Below are 21,541 nucleotides of genomic sequence, written 5' to 3'. Positions count from 1 at the left end.
TTTGTCTCAGCTTCCCGTCCTTCTCCTTTCTTTCTCGGTTTTGTAAACCTGCTGTAAACCCAGCTGTGTATTCACGGGAAAGAACAGCAGGTAGCTTTGAAAATGAGCGCTGCAATTACACAATCATTACACAATCCATCAGTTGTAATTATCTATATTACAGACTGGGGACATTTGTAAATGTGTGTCTTCTCTCAACCATTATCTGACGCTCACATAAAGCGCTCGTGGAGATGTGTGAACACATTAAATAAATGTAAACAAAAAGGACTGGGCTGTAATCAGTTGGATTGGAATTAAGCTGCAGGAAAATCGTGCAAAGGTTTTCTTTAGGGTCATCATGCAAGATAATTTAAGCAACAGTGTGTAATTTCTTGCATTAGCTTTATGGATCGACTTCATTCAGAGGCAGCAAATGATGGCACTGTTCCTTTAAATGGAGGGGGACAGAGGGAGAGAAAACAGGGAGAGGGAGAGAGAGAGACGTAGTAGAAAAACGGGGGTCGGTGTGTGCGCTGTCTGCTCTCTGTCTTGGAGAGGTGTGTAGGATTAGCAGGATTTTACTGAAGAAAGAAAGAAAAAGAAAGAAAAAAGAGAAAGAAAGAAAGAAAATAAGAAATTGCAGCACATAGTTTGAGGACTTTACTGAAGATGTTGAAAATATTTTAAGGAGGCTTCCTTAAGGACATGCTGGACATGTATGGGAACAAACAGACGATGTCACTGACTTCTGATGATGGACACAGTGCTTTTTAAGGACTCACAGTTGCAGGATTTTGAAACTTCTGCTTTGTTTGAGACTTTTTTCCCTGATTTAAATTTACTTTTTCAGACGAATCTCTGCATCTCCCTCATATGTTCTTGAAGACAATTGCTCTCCTGAGACGTGGATATGTGTGAACATTTGTTAAGCTGACTTTAAAAATATATCTCATCTCAAATAAAATTAAATATGCATTGCTTTTCTATAAACAGTTTAACCCTTTTTGCCACAAATTCACATTTCTAGCTTGTTGCTGCTCCTGTTTATTTGCCAGTGAATGTGTCATAAGCTGTGAGTGGAGAGCCAGCTGATGACATGAACTGCTGAATATTTAGCTAATCCTCTGTGGATACAACTATTTTTGACATTTATTTTTGCCCTCATCTAAATCCTAATCCAGGGGAAACAAATCTCACCCACTCACCTGAAGCTGCTTTTAATCTAAAGAGAAAAGAGAGATGGCACAGAAAGACGGAGGAACGGAGCAGGGGCGTGTCAAAACAGATGATAATCTGGGGACTAAAGCCATGTCCGGGGGCCCTACAGCAGGTGGAGGAGTGGTGGTGGAGGTCAGGGAGAAGAAAGGCCCCCTGAGAGCTGCAATTCCCACTATGCCTTTCCCCTTGGCGGTCATCTGTCTTTTTCTGAATACCTTCATACCTGGACTTGGTAAGATAAATCACACTTTCTTTTTCTTTCCTTTTCTAATTCCCTCTAATTTCACCTGGTTTTTGATTTGGTTTGGGGCTCAGGTGCAAACAGTCAGCAAACTCACAAGACGAGGTGTACAAATGTAAAGGCAAAAAGAAAAAAGAAATACTACATGAATTAGATCAGAAAACTCAGAGGAGTGAAAAAAATAGTCTCCCTGCTTGTATTTTCCTGACTACTTCCATAAATGTGTGAGAAACGTGCTAAGAATAAGACCCCACTCACACATTGTGTTACAGTAAGAAGCACACGGGCTCAGTCTGCCAGGTGTTAATAAAGTCCATGCAGCTACATCATCACAGCAGGTAGACACATCCTCACTGAGGACACACTCAACATGTGTCATTTTCATACAAAGCTCATGTTATGGGAATCACATGATACACAAATCCATAACTAATCATCACAAATTGATGATTGGACACAAATTGCATTTTTTTTCTTTTAATATGTTATTTAGAAATGGGTTTTTTCTTACTACAAAAGTGTATGAAAGAGCTGAATTAAGCTCCTGGAGCTGACAGCATAGTACTTGTAGATTTATCCAAATTGAAACTTTAAAAAAAGGATTTTATACATTTAAAGGCATTTCACATTTAGTTAAATCTGTAGCAAAAAATCCCAAAACAAGAAAACTAAAATATGAATTTAAATGACAACAAAGCAGCAGAGCTGAGTCTGACTCACTTTAATGTGTGCACAGTTCACCCACACATTCTCAGGTGTGTGATGAAGCCGGTGGTCTCGCTGTGTGTGTATTTCTAAGCAGACATTGACCGGGTTTGCAGCTCATTAGCTAATGGAAGGGTGTTTCTGCCTTCTGTTCTGCCTTCTCCATCTAATTCCTCCACTTTGTCACATTATGTAACATCTGGTAGCTAATGACACACAGATACGCTCATCGCCACTACATAACAAAGCCCACCGCCGCCGCCAGACTGATACACGCGCACACACAAATACAGATATAATGAGCGGCTGTCAACAAATTAATACTGCTACATAAGGCTTTGAAAGACATTTAGTCACACGCGTCCGCACCCCGGCATTCACACACAGCTGTTTACTCATCAGTTCAGTGGTTTGATTCAAACGCAGCAGAACGTCAGGAGCTGATTTCAAGAAAAAGTAGAATATGTAGAAAGCAATAAAGTGAAAGTCACTATGAGGAAAAAGATTTGGTGACATGCGGAAAACATCAGTTATAAGGAACATACCTGAGCTCAATTCACCAAATAACCAAGGGAGAGCCTTCCCCCTCCCCACATTTCCTCCCCCTCTGATCTAGTGGGCATATCTCATGGGATTCATACTCCTCCCTACTCTCGCCGTGTTTATTTGTTATACTTCCATCTAAAAATAGCCTTCAAATCCCAACTATTTTCTCACATTCATTCCTATTTTCCTCTCTTTTGACTCACATTCAGGACTCTGTTTGCTGCCACCTTTCTTTAAGTGTTGAATTGTTGACTCCTCGAGACTGCCACAAACATTACAACAGGGTCAGCAAACCCCCGCTGACCTGTTTTCCCTTTTCTTGACAGGAGCACAAAATTGATCCCTAATATGTGCGGAAAGTAGCACGGCAGCCCTTCATCGAAGAGCGTGTGTTTACAGTGTGTGTGTGCGTGTATGTGTGTCAGTTTGCCTGAATGCATTGACATTTCATTGAATAGCTGTTGCCATGACAACCCTGACTAAAATGAACACAATGCATGCATGGCAGTGTGTGTGTGTAGTTTGGCTCTAACTGACTGGGACTGAAAAGAGCGTCTCGATCTATTCAGCCTGCCGACAAAATAAAATTTAGAAATGTGTAATTGAATTTGGACATGAGCCAAAGCCTCCCAGACATTCATGTTCATGCAAAGGTACAACAGGTCAGGATGACAGGTGATACAGCACCTGGCGCAGTAGTAACTATTATTGGTATGACATCTCTGGCACTATTACTACAGAAACCTAAAGATCCGCTCCAGGTTTGTTTAAAGACAAAAGATTCTCCTTTGTGTCTGATTGTTGGGGCACACTTGTCCTTGAGTCAAAAGCATTGAGATAAAGCAGCCGGCCTGCCTTGAGTCTTTCAAATGTGACAAAGTATGTCTAATAGTACTTCTTAAGCTGAATATTTAACATGTTACATACCATTTATTTAATCTCCACAAACAGATCAAGTGTAAAAACTTTGCACGGAGCTGTGTAACAGTGGTGTCAAAGTCAAACCATTTCATGCATAGTAGGCAGTTCACATATCATGTGGATATTGACTAGTAGGCTCAAATCTAGCCAGACGTGTTTCCTCAGCCTCTAAAATCAACGACTACACCTCTGTGTTGACTTTCAGGATTTAAACAGCCTCTGTCTCACAAGCCTACGTGATTAAACTTTGCATTAACCCCACCTCTGCCTGCTGACATGTTAAGAACAAGAATCTTATATCATCCCAGCAATGTAACAGAGACTGAGTTAAAAACTACAGGCGAGTACCACACAAGCTGTTAGCAGCTTCAGTGTAAACTGATACAAGAGCTGTAAATAATTACGCACACTTACTGTGGAAGAAACTCCGGGTCACTGGTTGCATTACGATATTTGCCATAAGAGGAGAGGAAAGTGTGAAGCTTTAAAACACTTAAGTGAATATATGACTTAGTCCTCTCAGTGTGTGTGTTCCTGTGAGATTGACTGCATGTAATATTAGAGACACTGCAGTGTGTCGTTGCTGAGTTCTGTTGATATCTCGTGTCTGAATTTTCATGTGTTTACTTGCACTAAAATTAGCAGTGTTCCTCTCTTACTCCACTCAGTCTCACTTGTCTACAGCACTGGGCAAAAGCAATTTGCATGATTAATGCTCATAGTGCACACGTTTTCATTAAAAATACTAATTTAAAACATAATCCAGTAGTGTATGGGTTTTTTGTCAGTCCCATTTCTGCAACTGCATTACATTTTCTGATACTAGAAAAAAACAACAACCCTCGATTAGCATTTTTTGGCATCTGGCAGCTTTTCCTCATTCTTTATTCTGTATTCAGTGGTCGCTCAAACTAAATTCTGTCACATAAAGAATACATTCAATACATTGAATTTGACATGTAAAACCAACAGAAATAGAGAATGTTGCATCATATTTGCAGGAAATGATGAATATAAAAAGAATTGGAGTTTGTGATGAATGTTTTTTATAAAAACAGGTACATGTTAATAATCGTTGTTTCACTCAGGTTGGCGTTCATTCTTGGTCTAATTTAGATACTAGAGATCGTTAGCTTGCCAGCTTGGGTCATTCAATTGGAGAGGGACTAACCGAGAGCTACATGCTCTCTCGTCACCAGAGCCGAGAACGCTGCTTGTTGTCATTAGCTTTCTCTAAACTGAGGACTTTATATTTGCTAAGACAGATGTGTCATCCTCCAACAAATTCAAACGATGTATGACAAGGAAGAGAGCAGGGCGACAAAGCACAGGCTGACCTGGATATTTGACTTAGTTTCATGTTAAATATGTGTTCACAGGGCAAGCCAATTGAGCCAAAGACATGCTGTTTTGCTAACACTTTACTGGCTGCAAACACAAAAACATGTAAAGCTGCTTGAAGTTCTTTAGTAGTAGGTGGCTAGCTACTCTGCAAGGGAGGGAATGTTATCCATAGTTTTGTTATAACCCGTGACTTTTGAGTTTAAAAGCAACACTGGCAAAGATGCGCTGAGTAACAAAAGCAATATGTCCAGTGAGGTGATACTCCTTAAAAGTCAGGGGCAGGTTCAGCCTAAAAATGCGTTGCAAATGGCTGCAGGCTGAAAAACATTTCACTGAAAGACTGTGCAACTGTCTATGAAGTATGTTTGTTTTTCCTTTGGTGGTTTTGTCAGAAGTGTTACCCAATCAGCAGCAACTATTTTAAAAATCGTGTGGTATCTAAAAGTCAGTGCACAAAATGAATCAGTTGTCACTGGTCTAACACGTGGGTGACATAACAGTGTGTTCAGTGCACAACTGCTCTTATTTACAAAATAAATAAATATATGGTACTTTTAGTTAGGGATTAAGTCAGCCTACTTCACCATTTTTTGAGGTCATTTGATAGAAAGAAAAAGAATATTGTACACAGAAATATACATTGATTCATGTCTAATTGTTTAGACGTTTTTTATTAATATGTTTTCTTTCTATCCACCCAGCCTGCAGATAACTGAAGAACCCTTATAACACGAGTAACCACATAAATTGTAACTGTTACTGAAAAATATTATGCGATTACTGTAACATGTTTCTTTGTATCATGTTACACTAACACTGGTTATAAACTAACATTCCAAGAGCTAATGTTAAGCTTGAGTGTCATAAAAAGCACACTTACTCTCTGATAGACAGTTTAATTACACTGAATGATAGTTTGCTAACTCTTCAGGTCTAGCAATGTTTTATCTACTTTAGAGAACTGCAGGTAAAAGAGGATAAGAGCAGCAGAGGCAATAAGCAGCTAACAGAGGCTAACAACAGATAAAAGAGGCTAAGAGCAGCTAACAGAAGCTATGAGCAGCTAACAGAGGCTATGAGCAAGTAAAAGAGACTAAGAGCAGCTAACATAAGCTAATAACAATTAACAGAGGCTAACAACACGTAAAAGAGGATAAGAGCAGCAAACAAAGGCAATGAGCACCTAACAGGGGCTAACAACAGGTAAAACAGGCTATGATCAGCTAACGGAGGCTAACAAAAGATAAAAGAGCCTAAGAGCACCTAACAGAGGCTAACAGCAGGTAAAAGAGGATAAGAGCAGCTAATAGTGGCAAAAACTGTAGCACTTACTGACAGAGAGGTTCAGTATATCCTCAGCAGGTCACCTCAATATCACTGTGATATAAGTTACTGACTTGTATCAAACTCCTTCAACAAAGTTTTACGGCCTCCTTCAGAGTAAAAAAATACGTACACCAGCTACCCATGAAACCCAGTACAGGAGAGTTGACTGCACTCTACTGAGATCGAGTGGTGAGATTTAACAAATTGTAATTTTAAGGCACATTTTTTCACAAGAAAATGCTGAATGCATTTTTTTTCTTTAGATTTGAACTACCTGATGATCTTTCTTTCTCTCTTTTCCCTCAATATTTAATTTTTTTTTTAAAAACAACAACAAAACTTTATCTAAGACTTGCAAACTATAGTCAATGGAAGGAGGAGTTTCACATCTATGTAAAGGGGGAGCTTTTCCCTTTCCACCTGTCAGCTTTAAGGTGGACTGGCCTTAAAGGTGGAGTACCTCGATACTTAAGTGATACACCTGATTACTGGTTACTTTGAGTTGGTATGCAAGTACCATTTCATCTAATCAACACAGCTTTACAGTTCACATCCTCCGTTGTTTTCTGGTCCTTTCTCTTCCTTCCTGTTTTCTCTCTCCCTTTATGTCTGCTTCTCTTGCTGTCTTGACACTCTTACACTCCATCATTAACCTCCCACACTACCAGTGGGTGCTTTGTAGAGTTCTCTGTGTAATTATAGTAATTAGTCTGGGTAATATCTACTGACACACATAGACACAAACACGCATGTACGTACATGCGACATACAACGAAGCCAAGAGCTTTTCGCACCTAGAGGATTGTTGGATTTCTCTAGCAAAAAACTGAAAGATTTATTCTGACTTTATTATTGCATCAGCTCAACGTATATTGTTAAGCAAAGTATATTGTTAAGCACATATATTTGTTCAGGTTTTGCCCAGCTGCAATTATTTAGCGGAGTATTTTCCTTATAGTTAGCTCTGTGCTCTTTGATTACATGCTGACTAAAATGCTCTCCACTGATCAATTTACTGTTTTGATAGTTTTGATCTAAGAATTAATCCAACATATAATAATTTTGGAAATATATTTAAAGTTATATAATTTTTTCCCTATGCAAAATCCTCTTATTAGACGGATTCATGGTAATATTCACTTGGCAAGTGATCATTAATGCCAAAATGATAATTTGACTTAATAATTTGACTTAATTTAAACTTATTTAATCAATGTGGTTTTATTTGACAAAATGACACACTGATAAATTCGAAGAGCCCAACTCTGCAGTTCTTATAGCATTTTAGTATCTTTCAGTTGACTGTTTTGGTTTTACATTCAGTTATCCTTCATTATCCTGCTTTCTCAGATTCAAATATTTCTTAATTTCGAAGAATGAACTTGTAGGTTTTGGTGTGCTGAGCCAAACAAATACTCCAAATTGTTTTGTTTTTTCAAAAGCGGATCTAATATTTAGTTGCATTGCTATTTGATAAATTATATTGGAACAGACAGCAAAAACTTCATTGGGAACACCTGTTCAACTGCTTGTTAAGACAAATATTTAATCAGCCAAACATATGACCAAGACAAGCAGCTAAAGTTCAAAGCATCAGAATGGGGAATAAAGTTTATTAAAGTGACTCGGAACATGGCATGTTTGTTGGTGCCAGTTCGGCTGAGTATTTAAGAAACTGCTGATCTACTGAGACTATCTCTAGAGTTTACAGAAAATGGCCTGAAAAAGAAAAAATATCCAGTGAGCAGTACTACTCTGTTGGGATGTGAGCGATGACTCAAAAATGCCTTATTGATGCCAGAGATCAGAGGAGACTGCTTCAAGCTAGGAAGTAAACAGTAACTCAGTAACTCTTGTTACAACCAAGGTATGCAGAAGAGCACATCTGAATGCACAACATGTCGAACCAGGAAAGAGATGGCGACTGCAGCAGAAGACCACACTACTCCTGTCAGAAAAGAACAGGAAACTAAGGCTACAACTGAACAATAAAGGCTGCTTGGTCTGATCAGCCTTGATTTGTGCTGTCATGGCAGGTTAGCCCTGTGACAGATTGACAGCCTGTCAAAATGCCACAGCCTACCTAAGTATTGAAGAATTGAGGGGTTTTGAAGGTAAAAGAGGGTCCAAACTAGTACTAGTAAGGTGTACCTAATAATGCATCCAGTGAAAGCGACACATGTGAACAGTACCTGACAGAGACCGCTGACGTTGGAAGTCATGCAGAAGAAGTAAAACTAAACAGACCATAGAAATCCTTCTGTGCATGCCAAAACTCTGACGGAAGTGATGCGTAACCATTCAGCTACCAGCTGGCTGTCAATCACAGCTAATGTCTGGAGGTGGGCAGCACCTAAGGCAGCCAGAGCATCTGCTGGTGGGTGTGGCCTCTGTGACCTGAAAATTTCTGCTCCTGATCAGACCACGTCGGTCCTGGATGGACTCTCATTTTAGCCCGCTGTTGCTCTTTCTGCTCGAGGCTTTGAAATGAGCAAAGAAAATATGAGGGTTCATCTCTTCCTTTCCACCAATTTATATACTTACTTATCTTACTTTTCTGTGACAGTCAAGTATAAGCCTTGTGAGAGTAAATATTACATTTTATGTCATTCAGATTCATCAGATGTGCTCGGACAATCTGGCAGTGCTTCTGTTGAAAGATTCACCACGATACAACTGTCTCCAAATGCATAGTTAATGAAAGAGACTGACACTGGATGGAAATTTTGAAGCAGAGAGAGAGAGAGAGAGAGAGAAAAAGAAAATGAAACAGAGAAAAAAGTGAGAAACTAACTTATACATGAGCTGGCCTTTCCTTTCTACTTAGAAAAAAAAAGCACACACAGCCGGCAGCCTGTCAGAGCCTGGCAGAGCCTGCTCCTCCCTCCCCCCACCTGTTCTGCTTGCTGTGTTATTTGAAATTCACCAATGTGACAAGAAATGGAGCTGGCAGAAAGGGAAGGGCCAAGGCCATGATGCACACAACGCCCACCAGGCATTTCTTATGTCGCATGCAATATTCACAGTATTTAGTCTTTACAAAAAGCCTGCGGAGAGCAAGCCGGAGCGTCAGCTGATTGTTTGAACAATTTAGGCTTTTTTAGGTCTTAAAAAGGTTCTTTGGTGTTGTGACTTTGAGAAAATACTATACTATCAGCTATTTTAAGCTCAACAAGAACTTGTGAGTAAATATGACCTAATTAAAATATGACATCTGTAGCATCTTTACTTTAAACACTGTGGGTCTGAAATCCACAAGTCTGCAAAATGATTTAATCTGAGCATTTATATTCTGCAAATGTCACAAGAATGGAATTTGTCTTCTGTTTATAGGTTTATTTTTTGATTTTAGTTTTTATGCACTCATTGAAAAACTGGACCCAGAAGGTTTCCAGAGTTGTATACGTGGATGCTCAAACTCGTGCATACAGTTTCACACAGAGCATTTACTGTGCAGGGGATGGTCTCCAGGCTTTCAGATAGCAGAATAAGGAGTGCGACTGGACTTAATTCAGACAGATAAGAGTTGAACATTGAGATAATCCTGTTTCAGCTCTATTACAAACAGCCAGTATATGTGCTTTTTCTCCAGGGCATAGAGACATCGCTGCAATGGCCAGGTACCTGCCACCGGGAAAACCTTAAGTACTGACTCTCTCTCTTAGACACAGAAAAAACACCCCAAAACAAAACATAGAGAACAGCTTCTTTAGTCTAGCTTCAGTTATTTCTCTGCGGCAGAGAGAAACATTTTGCTCTTCAGGTGTGACTGGTTGTATCACCTTATACAGCTGCTTTTATTTCCATGCACATCTTTACTGTATACAGAGATCTGACGAAGTACTGAGAGTAAACAAGTAAATAAATCTGTTTTAATAAGTGTTTTACTACTTTTACTACGTTATATTAATACTATTAGTGCTTTTAACATCTTAGAAATTGGGCAGCTCTCAACTGCTCCTATAATAATAATAAAAAAACAAAACTGAATGCATAAAATGAAGTGCTGGTTTTTCTTAGCCCAGAATGGGCCTCTGAGGGGGTGACTGCACATTTAAGCTCAATCATTTGACTCACTGCTACTGCTACACAGTAGCAGTGAGTCAAATTTCTTTTGTTAACAGTAATCTACCACTTTTCATTTCTGAAAGTTTGAATAAATATTAAGATAACAACTATTGTTGTACTTGAATTTAAAAAAACAACAAACAAACCCCAAACCGGCTTTAGGCAAGGCAAGGCAAGGCAAATTTATTTGTATAGCACAATTCAACAACAAGGTGATTCAAAGTGCTTTACAGAGACATTAGAAACAAAAACAAATAAAAAGCATGATTTAAAATTGATTAAAACAAGCAAACAAACAAACTAACTAAACACACACATTTCACACCTGTTCACCTTTACAAAATCATTGTTTACGGTGATTTTGCTTTCTTAATTGGGATGGGACAAGGGTCCTGAAACTAAAACAAAAAGATGATTTTTCACATTTTAAGTGTTTCTTATGACACTGATTTAAGTTCAAGGCTTATAAGTTCCTTCTTTTGTTCATATTGGACCTGATGCAGTACAGCGGGAAGCAGTGTTGGTCAAGTTACTTGAAAAAAGTAATCAGTAACTAATTACCGATTACTACCCCAAAAAAGTAATCCCATTACTTTACTCATTACTTATTTTCAAAAGTAATTAATTACTTAGTTACTTAGTTACTTTTTAAAAACATGATTTACAACCTGAATAGGTAATAAAGCAATAGATCTTTCAGCCCAATTCTACTTTTTCTACATAATCCAGCATACAAAATGTAATCAAATGGAAAAGTCTCTTTTTAAAACTTGTTTTATTAGTTTTAATCTTTTAACTTTATGCATCAAGCAAAGATTTAATTATATGCAACATTCTCTGACTGGAAGAAATTTGTTTAACATTTAAACTTATTTTCTGCACATTCCAGAACATAAAATAATTTTTTTTTTTTGTGTTTCTCTGTGAGTTTCCCATTACGTGGTAGTGCACTCGGTGCTTGCTTGGAAGTTCAGGGGTTTTTTTTCGCTGTAAAAAGAAGTTTTCTTCCCACGCACAACGGACACTAATGTTTTTGTCACTTTTTATGGAATCAAACTCAAAGTAAGGTCAGTACTTCCACGCTTTAAACGCTGCACGCTCATACTCTCTCCCGCACTCGATATATGATCCATTGTTGATCTGCACACAGCTGTTGTCACGAACGTCGCACTCGCTTACGTCACTGTCATGAGACATTCTCGCAAAAAATCACGGTTTTAGTAACGCAGTAACGCAGCGTTCCTACGGGAAAGTAACGGTAATCTAATTACCGTTTTTGCAATAGTAATCCCTTACCTGAAAAAAGTAATCAGATTACAGTAACGCGTTACTGCCCATCTCTGGCGGGGAGTAATGTTACGACTGACAGCTGCAGTCACAGAAAATCTTTCTTATCTCTCTTCAGGGATTAAGTACAGATGCAGTGCTGAGAAGAAATGCAGCATTTACTGTCCATGACCGTGACTGTGTGTTTCAAACCAATAAAGAGAGATGTTCTGGTTCACTACTGTAGCAGACTGTAATTCTTTGATGGATTACCATAACATTTTGTAAATACAGTACTGCAAAAAAGTCTTATATCACCCCTCGTTTGCACAGATCTAACGACCTTCAACACAACCTGAAGTCTCTTAGACAAGCTTTGATGTAATTTCTTTAAGAAGTCTTCAGGAATAATTCTCCAGGCTTCTTGAAGGACATTCAAAGCTGTTTTCCTGGATGATCACACACTGCTTCACTAATGTTGAGGTCCGGTTTCTGGGGAGGTCAGTCCATGACTGATACTTCCAGTTTTCCTTCTTTAGGTTAGCTTCTTGAGAGCTAAACTTCCACTGAGAAAATTTCTGATTCTTTGGGAATCAGCTTGTTGGTACAGAATTATCTATTTTATATCTGTCCAATTGTGTCATGTTTTGGCATTCTTGCATAGATTGTTCAGGACTTTCCTGGAAATGAGTGGAAAAGCAGCCAATGTCCAAAGAAAACCTTTGAAAGACCTTCAGAAAGTCTGGAGAACTATTGCTTGAGACCCCTTAAAAAGTAACAAAACAATCTGGCTCTTCAGAACTAAAATGTTAAAAAATTAGGGGTGACTCAAGACTTTTGCACATTCATGTACATTTAAGGTCCTTTAAGTGTACTCATGCCCTGAATAGCTGTCTACAAATTACTCCACATGATTTTGTTGAAGGCTTATTGCATTCAATATATCCGCATTTGTCTCAAAGCACTAAGTTGTGTAAGTGCAATTTACCTGTGTGATGTTTCTATTTGAAACAATAAAAAAAACCCTTTCTGGTTCATTTCATCCGGAGTCTGTTTTGGCCTCGCTGGAGATTAACCAGAATGGAAAACTCCTCAAAGGTTTTTATCATGTCGGACTATAAACATCGCAGAGATATTTGATAGCAAAGTACATCAGAACTGTTAAAACAATAACTTCTTGGATTGTTTTTGGTAACAGTATGACTTGTGGTGTTTTTCCCACAGGCACCTTCATCTCAGCGTTCACAGTGCTGTGCGGCGCTCGCAGTGAGCTGATCTCAGAGCGAGGTGTTTGCTGTGTATTCTGGCTCAACGTAGCAGCAGCCCTGATTCAGATCCTCACAGCTGTTATCATGGTCGGATGGATCATGAGCATCTTCTGGGGAATGGACATGGTCATCCTGGCAAGTCAGTAGCAGCTACTAGTGTCTGTGTTTGTCTTCCCCTTTGCTTTCTTTTCTCCACATGTGTCACATGCACTTTTAAAGTTAGTTTCAGCAAGCAAAACATAAGGTCCAGGGACCAGAATTGGCCCAGTAAAGAGTCCGACCTGGCCCTCTGAATGGTTAAAATAAATTAGCATAAATTTTGATTTGTGTTTTTCTGTGGATCATCTGTGGATTAACAGAAACTTTTGTTTAAAATTACAGGACAATCTGGGCAATGAGCTACTGGAACTTTTTCCTGTAATTTAACAGATTTTGTTCTTACCATTTAAGCACAGATTTCTTTCATTTAATACGAAACATTTCTTTGTCATGTCAAAAAACTCAGACATACTGTTGAAATTACACTTCTTTTCCTTATATTGAGTTATTTCATGGGTTAAATGTGTAGTTAAATTTATTTACACTGACAGAAAGGGGAGTTTCACCGGTCTGGCCCAAATCAGCCATCGCTGATGGCAGCCAAAGCCCTCCCATGTGCTCCAAAAATTACTCTGTTTGCACTAAATGCCCTCCAGTAAATTATCTTTAGTTATTTAACACTGACCTGCTGCTGTTAAAGCAGAACTTATTTTATTTCACTTAGGAAATATCAAAGCTAAATATTGCATCCTCAAGACGTGGCAGAGCCGAAAAATGAAATAACATAATTACGACCCATTTTTAAAGAATTGTATGATCAGCTGGAAACCAGGGCGCTCGGTGAGATTTGTTGCTGGTTTGGGTCTTTTCTGTGGTTTTTATTGGTGAAAAAAACAAAAATAAAATAAAATAAAGCAGGACAATAGCAGCATTATCCTTCAAGACCTGTGTTGCAAAGGGATGCAATCAGTGGCTCTGGATTACAAAGTTGTTCAAAGGATTTTACATAAATCGTGCAGAAACATGAAAGAAAGAAAGATGCAGAGAACAGACATGAAAAGGTTGGGTAATTTTACCACCCTCTCTGTCAGGAACTCAGCCTCTCCTTAGGCACTGATGCATGAACAAGTGCACACACACACACACACACACACACACACGCACAAGAGTCACCATTGTCTCAGTGCAGCCTTTGAATTATCCACAGCCCTGTAAGTGTCCTTATGTGAGGTAGCCTAATTGCTGCCTGCCTGCGCCACCAGAGTGTATCGATTCGCACACGCCTGCGAGAACGTGCGTGTTTGTTGTGCGCGAGGTACAGTAATTGTGTGTGTGTGGGAGTGAGCGGCCCCCCCGGTGTGTTTTTGTTCACTGATCCCCGCTGTTTTTCAGGCCTCTGGGCACACATCTTCTGCAACTGTTACTGTAAAAATCATTCTCTGGTAGCATGTTGAATATTCGGGTTTGCGTAAGATGACTGTTTCCCAGTTGGACTGAAATAATGCCGGCTGTTTATTTAGAAGATCAGTTGTTATTCAGTTATTCATTACCACAATACGCGGTAGCTTTGAGAGTTCATGCTCGTATGGGCTGATTCAGCTTTCTTCCTCTATGCATTTAATGCCTCTGAAAATGTGGTCTCTGTGTGAGTTTCCTCCCTCTCTCCCTCTAATGAGCCTGTGCTGTATATGATCAGTTTCCTCTCTCTTCATAACTCCAGCTCCACATACATGGCTGCCGCCCTCTTCTTTTTTTCCCATCTATCTAATGATCGTGGTGTTATCTCCCTCCCACTGATCGCCTTCCATCTGCCTTTTTTCTCCATCCAGTGATTGTTCCTGTTTGATCTTCTCATATCTTTGCTTCCTCTCTTCCTCTCCTTCCTGCTCACTCTCACATAATTCCTCCCACTCGCTGCCCGCTCCCCAGTCTTCCTCGCCACCTCAGTTTCTTCTTCAGTTTTTGGTTTTCACTGGTTCCCGTCTCCATCTCTCATCCCATCGATCCAGTGGATGAGGGTCATGTTACTGTAAATGTGTTCATTTGATCATGTAATGTACCCTGCCACTCAGATGTTTGAGCTCACTTCCAAATGTCCTTGCTTTTAAAGAAAAATAAGTTTAAAAAAAAAAAAAACAGACAAACTTTAAATTAATTTGAAATGCTGCAAGTTACAAATGATTTATGGTTATTACTGGAATATCTACTTAAGCATACAGATGATCATTGTCAGCCACCACTGCTCCAGTACAAAAAATACTGATTATAATATTTAATAAATATGAGATGATAAATAACTGATTATTCTGTTAAACAATAACTTTTAAACTAAAATAAAAACTCATTTTGTTTCAACAGTGAGGATGTTTACGTTACCCCCAAAACTGCTGCGTTTATTTGTAGCTCAAAAGGGTTTCATAGTTCATACTGAGCTGTTTTCTTTGAACTACATCAGTGCTGTCAGCTTCACACATCACCTTAAAAACAGTGAAACGTGTTCTCACTAACCGTCTCTTGTCTCTTTTCTCCCCCTCTACGCTGCTCCTTCACGAAAGTTTCTGATGGTAGGTGTCTCTTTTTTCCCTTCTTTTACAACCAACAGTCCCCCACTGAGTTAATAAAACTGCGGAGGATGTAGAAGCAAGTCAAAGAAATAGCGAACAGCGAGCTTTTTTTTTTCTAAATTTAACACAGTTATTGTAAGCCAGAAACAAACAGTTACCCTTAAAGGACTTCAACACAAATCGGAACGTTCTCACGATCTTGGCAGCAAGAGTTTGGCAACTCACTGCTTTCTATTTGTGTGACAACGTCCTGCTCATCAGTGGACTGAGCTGTCATGGAGCCTGGTCTGCTAAGCTCAGTAAATGTTCATACACATCCAGCCATGTTTAATCCGACATACCTGATTCGAAACTATGGTATCGCACCATGTAATATGACTAAAAGCTTAGTGACGGCTTTACTAACTGAGCTGAGTTTACCCATGGTGTGTGTGATTAAAGAGCTCCACAAGAATGCTCAGTTCTCATTCCCAGAGTTAACCATGCATTTTCTTAACTGCTTGTCCATCTTCAGGGTAAGGAGGGCTGGAAGGACCAGGAAAATCCCTGGATAACCATGCCTGCCCATTTGGAAACACCATTTAAGCCAGGCTTGTCCAACTCCAGGCCTCGAGGGCTGGTGTCCTGCAGGTTTTAGATCTCACCCTGGGTAAACACACCTGAATCAAATGATTAGTTCATTACCAGGCCTCTGGAGAACTACAAGACATGCTGAGGAGGTCAGTTAGCTATTTAAATCAGCTGTGATGGATCAAGGACACATCTAAAACCTGCAGGACACCGCCCCTCGAGGCCTGGGTTTGGACACCGCTGATTGAAGCTAACATGCATGTCTTTGGACTGTGGGATGAAGCAATGTTAGACGCATTTAGAACAAGCACACTCCAGGCAACTGGTGGATTCTGAGTTATTTGTCATGGATAACAACATTAAACAAAGTCTGCATGCTTGTTCTGTTAGACAAACCCAAGTCTGCTGCTCCACTCACATGACTCCCTCCTCCCACTTTAACATATATCCAACACACCGCGTAATCACAGTACTGCACCTAATCTGCCAGTACTTATTCTAATGCAGAGGGTATGGGCATACATAGACTCTTCCAGGAGTTAAGCTGCTGCCATCACTGCTGCTGCTGCTGCTTACAGTGTTTCAACATCTTCCCCCGTCATCCTGTAGGTTTTGGGGGAGATTTGGAGCTTTTTCCTATAGGGGAAATAAGCATTACCTTTCCTCCCTCCCCGCAGAGATAATGCTTGGTTTATAGTTCTGGGTTAAATGTGCAGCAGACCTAAAACACTGCAAACTACACTTTGCACCTTGCCAACCTCTGTGATAGGTCTATTTGGAAGTATTGTGCTGCACAAACACAGTACATTTGCTTAACTGTATTAAACTTGCTTGTGCAGTATAGGCACATGCCATTATCTTGATGCCGAAGCTCTGTTCTTGTTTCTATTGACTCTTATTTGCGCTTTATTATCTCCAAGCCCAGCATGTTCAGCTCACCTCCACCTGTGATGGCAAAAAGATGCAGAAACAGCTGTGCAAAAGTATCTCCAACAAACACAGGATTCAAAGCAGCCTAGTTTTGCCCCTCATGCCTCGTGGTAGTCCCCACCAGGGTCCTGCCAAGTTCCGCTTTCAATTTTGCCAAATTGAATGAAATGAAGAGTAAAATCATGACTGCTGTCAACAGTTCAAAATGAATGATTTGTAATTGCATGCGGGCATTTAAAAACCTTTTTAAAAATGATAGCAGGGACACCAAATGATAGAGAGCCTTGTGTTCCCTCCCTCCTCAGGCTGCAGAGACCAGGGCATTCCTCAGGATGTGTGAGGGAAGCCGCTCTCATGCTAGCTGGTGGGTCGCACGGACAGCTTGACCTCTTTGACCTCCCCAAAGGTGACTTTTTCATTAGTAATGACCTTGAGCTGACACCATGTAGAGGCCGAGACGTGATGAATGGATTCATTAATGAACAGTGAAGCGAGAGGCTGCCCTTCATGGAAATCTTTAATCGCTGGCTGCTGATTGGTCACATTTACGTTTGCCGAAAATTATACTTAGCATTTACAGCCACAAGAAATATAAGGGATAATAATGATATTAATAATGAATAAAAACTACATGTGTTGACTTTGTTGAGTAATTATAAAAGTGATGTTGGATTTTTTTCATTGTTCTTTGATTTAATTGCCAAATATGGATAAAGGAAAATTTGTGAGCTGCTTGATTGAGCTGCCCCAGGACTTTTTATCACATGTTTTAAATGTTGTATCAGAGACTACCTTTAGCCTTAGCTTCTAGTGTATTGTGGCCTTTCCCTTACAGTTTTGTTATAATATCAAATCGCTAGTCTTCTCCATGTAATGTCAGGATATACAGTAACAGCCACAGCGCTGTATGTCCATCGATCTTCATACAAAACAATCCCAAAACTCAACATCACAGCACATGAGCCCGGGCTGTGAAACACACGTCTTCCTGTGGAGCATGTCATGGTTAAAATACAACACCATGCTACGCGATATTCACTCAACTCTGAGTAAAAACTCATGACAATGGATTGAAAATCTGCAACCAGGCGATTATCTTATCCTTGCTAATAAAGCTAATATGTTTTTTTGCTGGTCACATGATGTGCGTGAGCCTAAAAAAACCTGAGAAAAACCGAGTTAAAAATGATTCATTCTTCCTGATGAATATTTGATTTGAGTTTTCATACCTCTTAAATGTGTAAATCAGTGCCAAAGGGATATAGCACATTATTCCTGCACTGTATCTAATTAACAGTCTCAAAATATCAGCTCCCACTTTTAATCACTCTGGAAGACACACTGTCTGTCACATTATGATGAAGATAAAGTTACAGGCCCATGTTCGAACAGCTATTGTTTGTTAATTGATGAGAGTCGATGGAAGCCACCAGCTCCTCCCATTAGAAACTCCGAGCTCCCTTTTTGAAACAATCAGATCAGAAACATTTAAAGCTGATTAATTCACTGTTTCGTGTCACATGCAGCCAAACGTAAGTGGTGCGTTTGTGTGATGGATAATGTGCAATATTCAAGAGGGAGACTGAAGAATGTGGTTCAGCTGTGTAAGTGGTCCTGAAGCTAAAAGGGGGAGAAATGTGCATCACTCTGTAAGTTGCGGTGGAATTGTTGAGCCAAATAAAGCCTTTCCCATGATACCCCATCAGCTTTCTCATGCACCACATCATTGCCCTATTTCCCTTAAAAAAATACCCAAGAGTATAACAAGTCAAAAAGGCTATAAAAAATAAAAATATAGTAAATGACAATGAAAAACAGTGTACTAGATCAAAATTATTAAGTGTGTTGGCAGGAAATAATTAATAAAATCAGGTTCATTTATACCCTATTTCTTTCCCTGATCACTAAGACTTTAAATGCAGATACCTTCGGGGAAGAACATTAATGGCCGGCTAGTGTACATTTTTTAAGTTATAATAGAGTGCTGTTTTTTCTTTGGCAAGAGCCAGGACTTAAGGGACTGAAAATGCTTACGTTTAAATCACCATCAGCTATTTTATGTTTAGACCTGATTCTTGTGGGTGTGAAGTTTGGTTTCTCGTTGATGTGTGACTGAGAGCAGTGGTAGGGTTTAGCTGGGAGCGGGCCACCACAATAAAGACTCTTAAAGCGATGAATCAGCCCGACATTTGTCTTCAGTGTAGCTGTTAATGGTACTGACTGCAACAACAATCACTTAACTGAGTGGTGCAAGGTCAGTGTTGCTTCAGGATGTGTTTTACATTAATAGACAGCTTATAGAGATTACGATAGAAATGATAAAACGACCTTACAATAGCAAATAAACAGCTGCAGTGTTACACTGTAAAGCTCAATCACTCACTGGCCATTTCATTAGGTTTACCTCACATGGCAGCAACTCTGTCCATTTAGGCATGCAGACATGGTCAAGATGAAGATCAAGATCAGAGAATGGCCAGATTTCAATGGCCAAACTGATAGGAAGGCAACACTAACTCAAATAACCTTCTCTGAATGCACTACACCTTAACGCACATGGGCCACAGCAGCAGAAGACCACTGGGTGCCACTCATGTCTGCTATAAACAAGAAACTGAAACTAGAGCTCACACTGGCTCATCAAAATTGGACATTAGGAGATTGGAAAAATGTTGCCTTGTCTGATGAGTCTCAATTTCGGCAGCAAAATGCAGATGGTAGGGTCAGAATTTGGCATAAGCAACATAAAAGCATGAATCCATCCTGCCTTTTTTAAAAGATTTAGGCTGCTGAGTACCAACTGAGCATTGTTTAAAGACCACAGCCTCCACAGTGGCCACAGTGTACCCGTCTTCTGATGGCTACTTCCATCAGAATAACTCACAAAGCCGAGGTCATCGATTTTTGAACATGACAGTGAGTTCAAATGACCTCCACAGTCATCGGATCTCAATCCAATAGGACGCCTTTGGGATGTGATGGGACAGGAGATTCAGCCAACAAATCCACAGCAACTATGTGATGTTATCATGTCAACATGGACCAAAATCTCTGAGAAATGTTTCCAGCAACTTGTTGCATTTGTGCCACGAACAGATAAGGCAGTTCTGAAGGCAAACGTGGATCCAACCCATTACTAGCAAGGTGTACCTAATGAAGTGGTTGTGACTAGTCTACTGACTAGAGTTTAAACAATAGCAAATCTCACCAACAGCACTTTACTGTATTTTAACAGTGGAATTTGTTTGCTGCTGAAAACAGTAAAAATGCTCCTCAGAGCGTTTTAAATACAGGTACGCGAATCATTTCTTATGACATATGAAATAGAAAAGTGGACTCGTAATAATACAAATTCATTCATTCATGTGATTTTTACCCCATACTTTGTAATGCTGATAAATCACTTTGAGTTTTTTTTATGATATTCGTTATTTTAGACAAATGCCTTTTAGGAAGATTTCTGTATTTTAGTTGAGAACACCAATATTTTTATGTTTTAAATGTGCACATGTCGTACAGTGTTAGTGTGTGAACATAGAGGTAATGATAATGATGATGATGGTAATGATGTCTGTAATGGTGATGATATCTTATGCCTTACAACGGACTGATGTTCTCTCACATGTGTTTCTGTATGTGTGGTGCTGGAGTTTCTTTTCATAGATCTAAATATGAAACAATTTTGTCACAATCTTGGTTTTTTTTGTGTTTCTTTAGTGTGTTTAAGGGGGAACATTAAATAGATGTTGTGCTTTTTTTAAATTGTGGAACAGTATTTTTTTTCCTGCATGAACCTTTGGTGTCAAATGACCACTTGCATAATTTATGATTGTGGCTTATTTTTGTGGCTTTGCTGCGTCGGTATTAAGCAGTTTGAGGCAAAAGATATAAAAGTCTTGCAATTAAAAGTCATTTTAGTCCAAATATGGGAAACTTGTAACTGTATGGTGCGTGCTTTGTTGAATCAATATTTGCCTCAGTCATTAACTACAATGACTTCTTGCACATTTATTAACTGCTTCCTACTAACCTAACAGAAAGACTTCTTGGTTATTCATCCTCTAAATTAAAGGTGTTTCATATTTGTGGAGTGTCTCACCTGCATTCAATCTGGTTTAATAGCTGCAGTCTCTGTTTTTCATCTGGAAACCATAAAGCAGCATTTATGCTTTACATTTTTATGTAAATAAATCATTTGTGGATGGACTTTCATTTGACTCGTATTTTTGAACACGTCTGCTGGTTGCAGACCGTGACATGTTTGACATTTATCTCCAGTATAAACTTGATTGTTGAAAGTCTGTTTCATCCAGAAACTGCAGTAATGTGCAAAAGTCTTGAGCAACCCTGTATTTCTGTATATTTTGCCCCCAGACTGTCTTGTCATTTTTAAGACCAGTGGCTCAAGAACTGCTGGTCTTGAGCAATAGTTCTCCAGACTTATTTTCTCTCCCACTTATTCTCAGTCCAGCCTTGTACCTTACCATTTTCATCTTTATGTTTGATTGTTAAACCATTTACCATTGAACTATGAATCATTCAAGCATAAGACA

General features: G+C 39.4%; 1 protein-coding gene across 2 annotated transcripts in view; it reads left to right on the top strand.

Moving 5' to 3' along the window:
• Positions 1-504: 504 nt before the first annotated feature.
• Positions 505-21,541, top strand: part of stum (stum, mechanosensory transduction mediator homolog) — a 43,529-nt gene continuing 22,492 nt past the window's right edge. Inside the window, exons 1-3 of one of the 2 annotated variants that reach the window (XM_080883280.1) lie at positions 505-1,432; positions 12,842-13,024; positions 17,294-17,460. In XM_080883280.1, coding sequence (XP_080739406.1) covers positions 1,222-1,432; positions 12,842-13,024; positions 17,294-17,328 — 429 coding nt within the window. In that variant the 5' untranslated portion in view covers positions 505-1,221 and the 3' untranslated portion in view covers positions 17,329-17,460. Of the gene's footprint in view, positions 1,433-12,841; positions 13,025-17,293; positions 17,461-21,541 lie in introns of those variants that run through there. The other variant, XM_080883281.1, reaches the window with a different exon arrangement.

The sequence above is a fragment of the Rhamphochromis sp. 'chilingali' genome (assembly GCF_963969265.1).
Source record: "Rhamphochromis sp. 'chilingali' genome assembly, chromosome: 5".
Classification (NCBI taxonomy): Eukaryota; Metazoa; Chordata; class Actinopteri; order Cichliformes; family Cichlidae; genus Rhamphochromis; species Rhamphochromis sp. 'chilingali'.
Note: the sequence above shows the minus strand (reverse complement) of the source record. Positions and strands in the feature narration are given on the sequence as shown.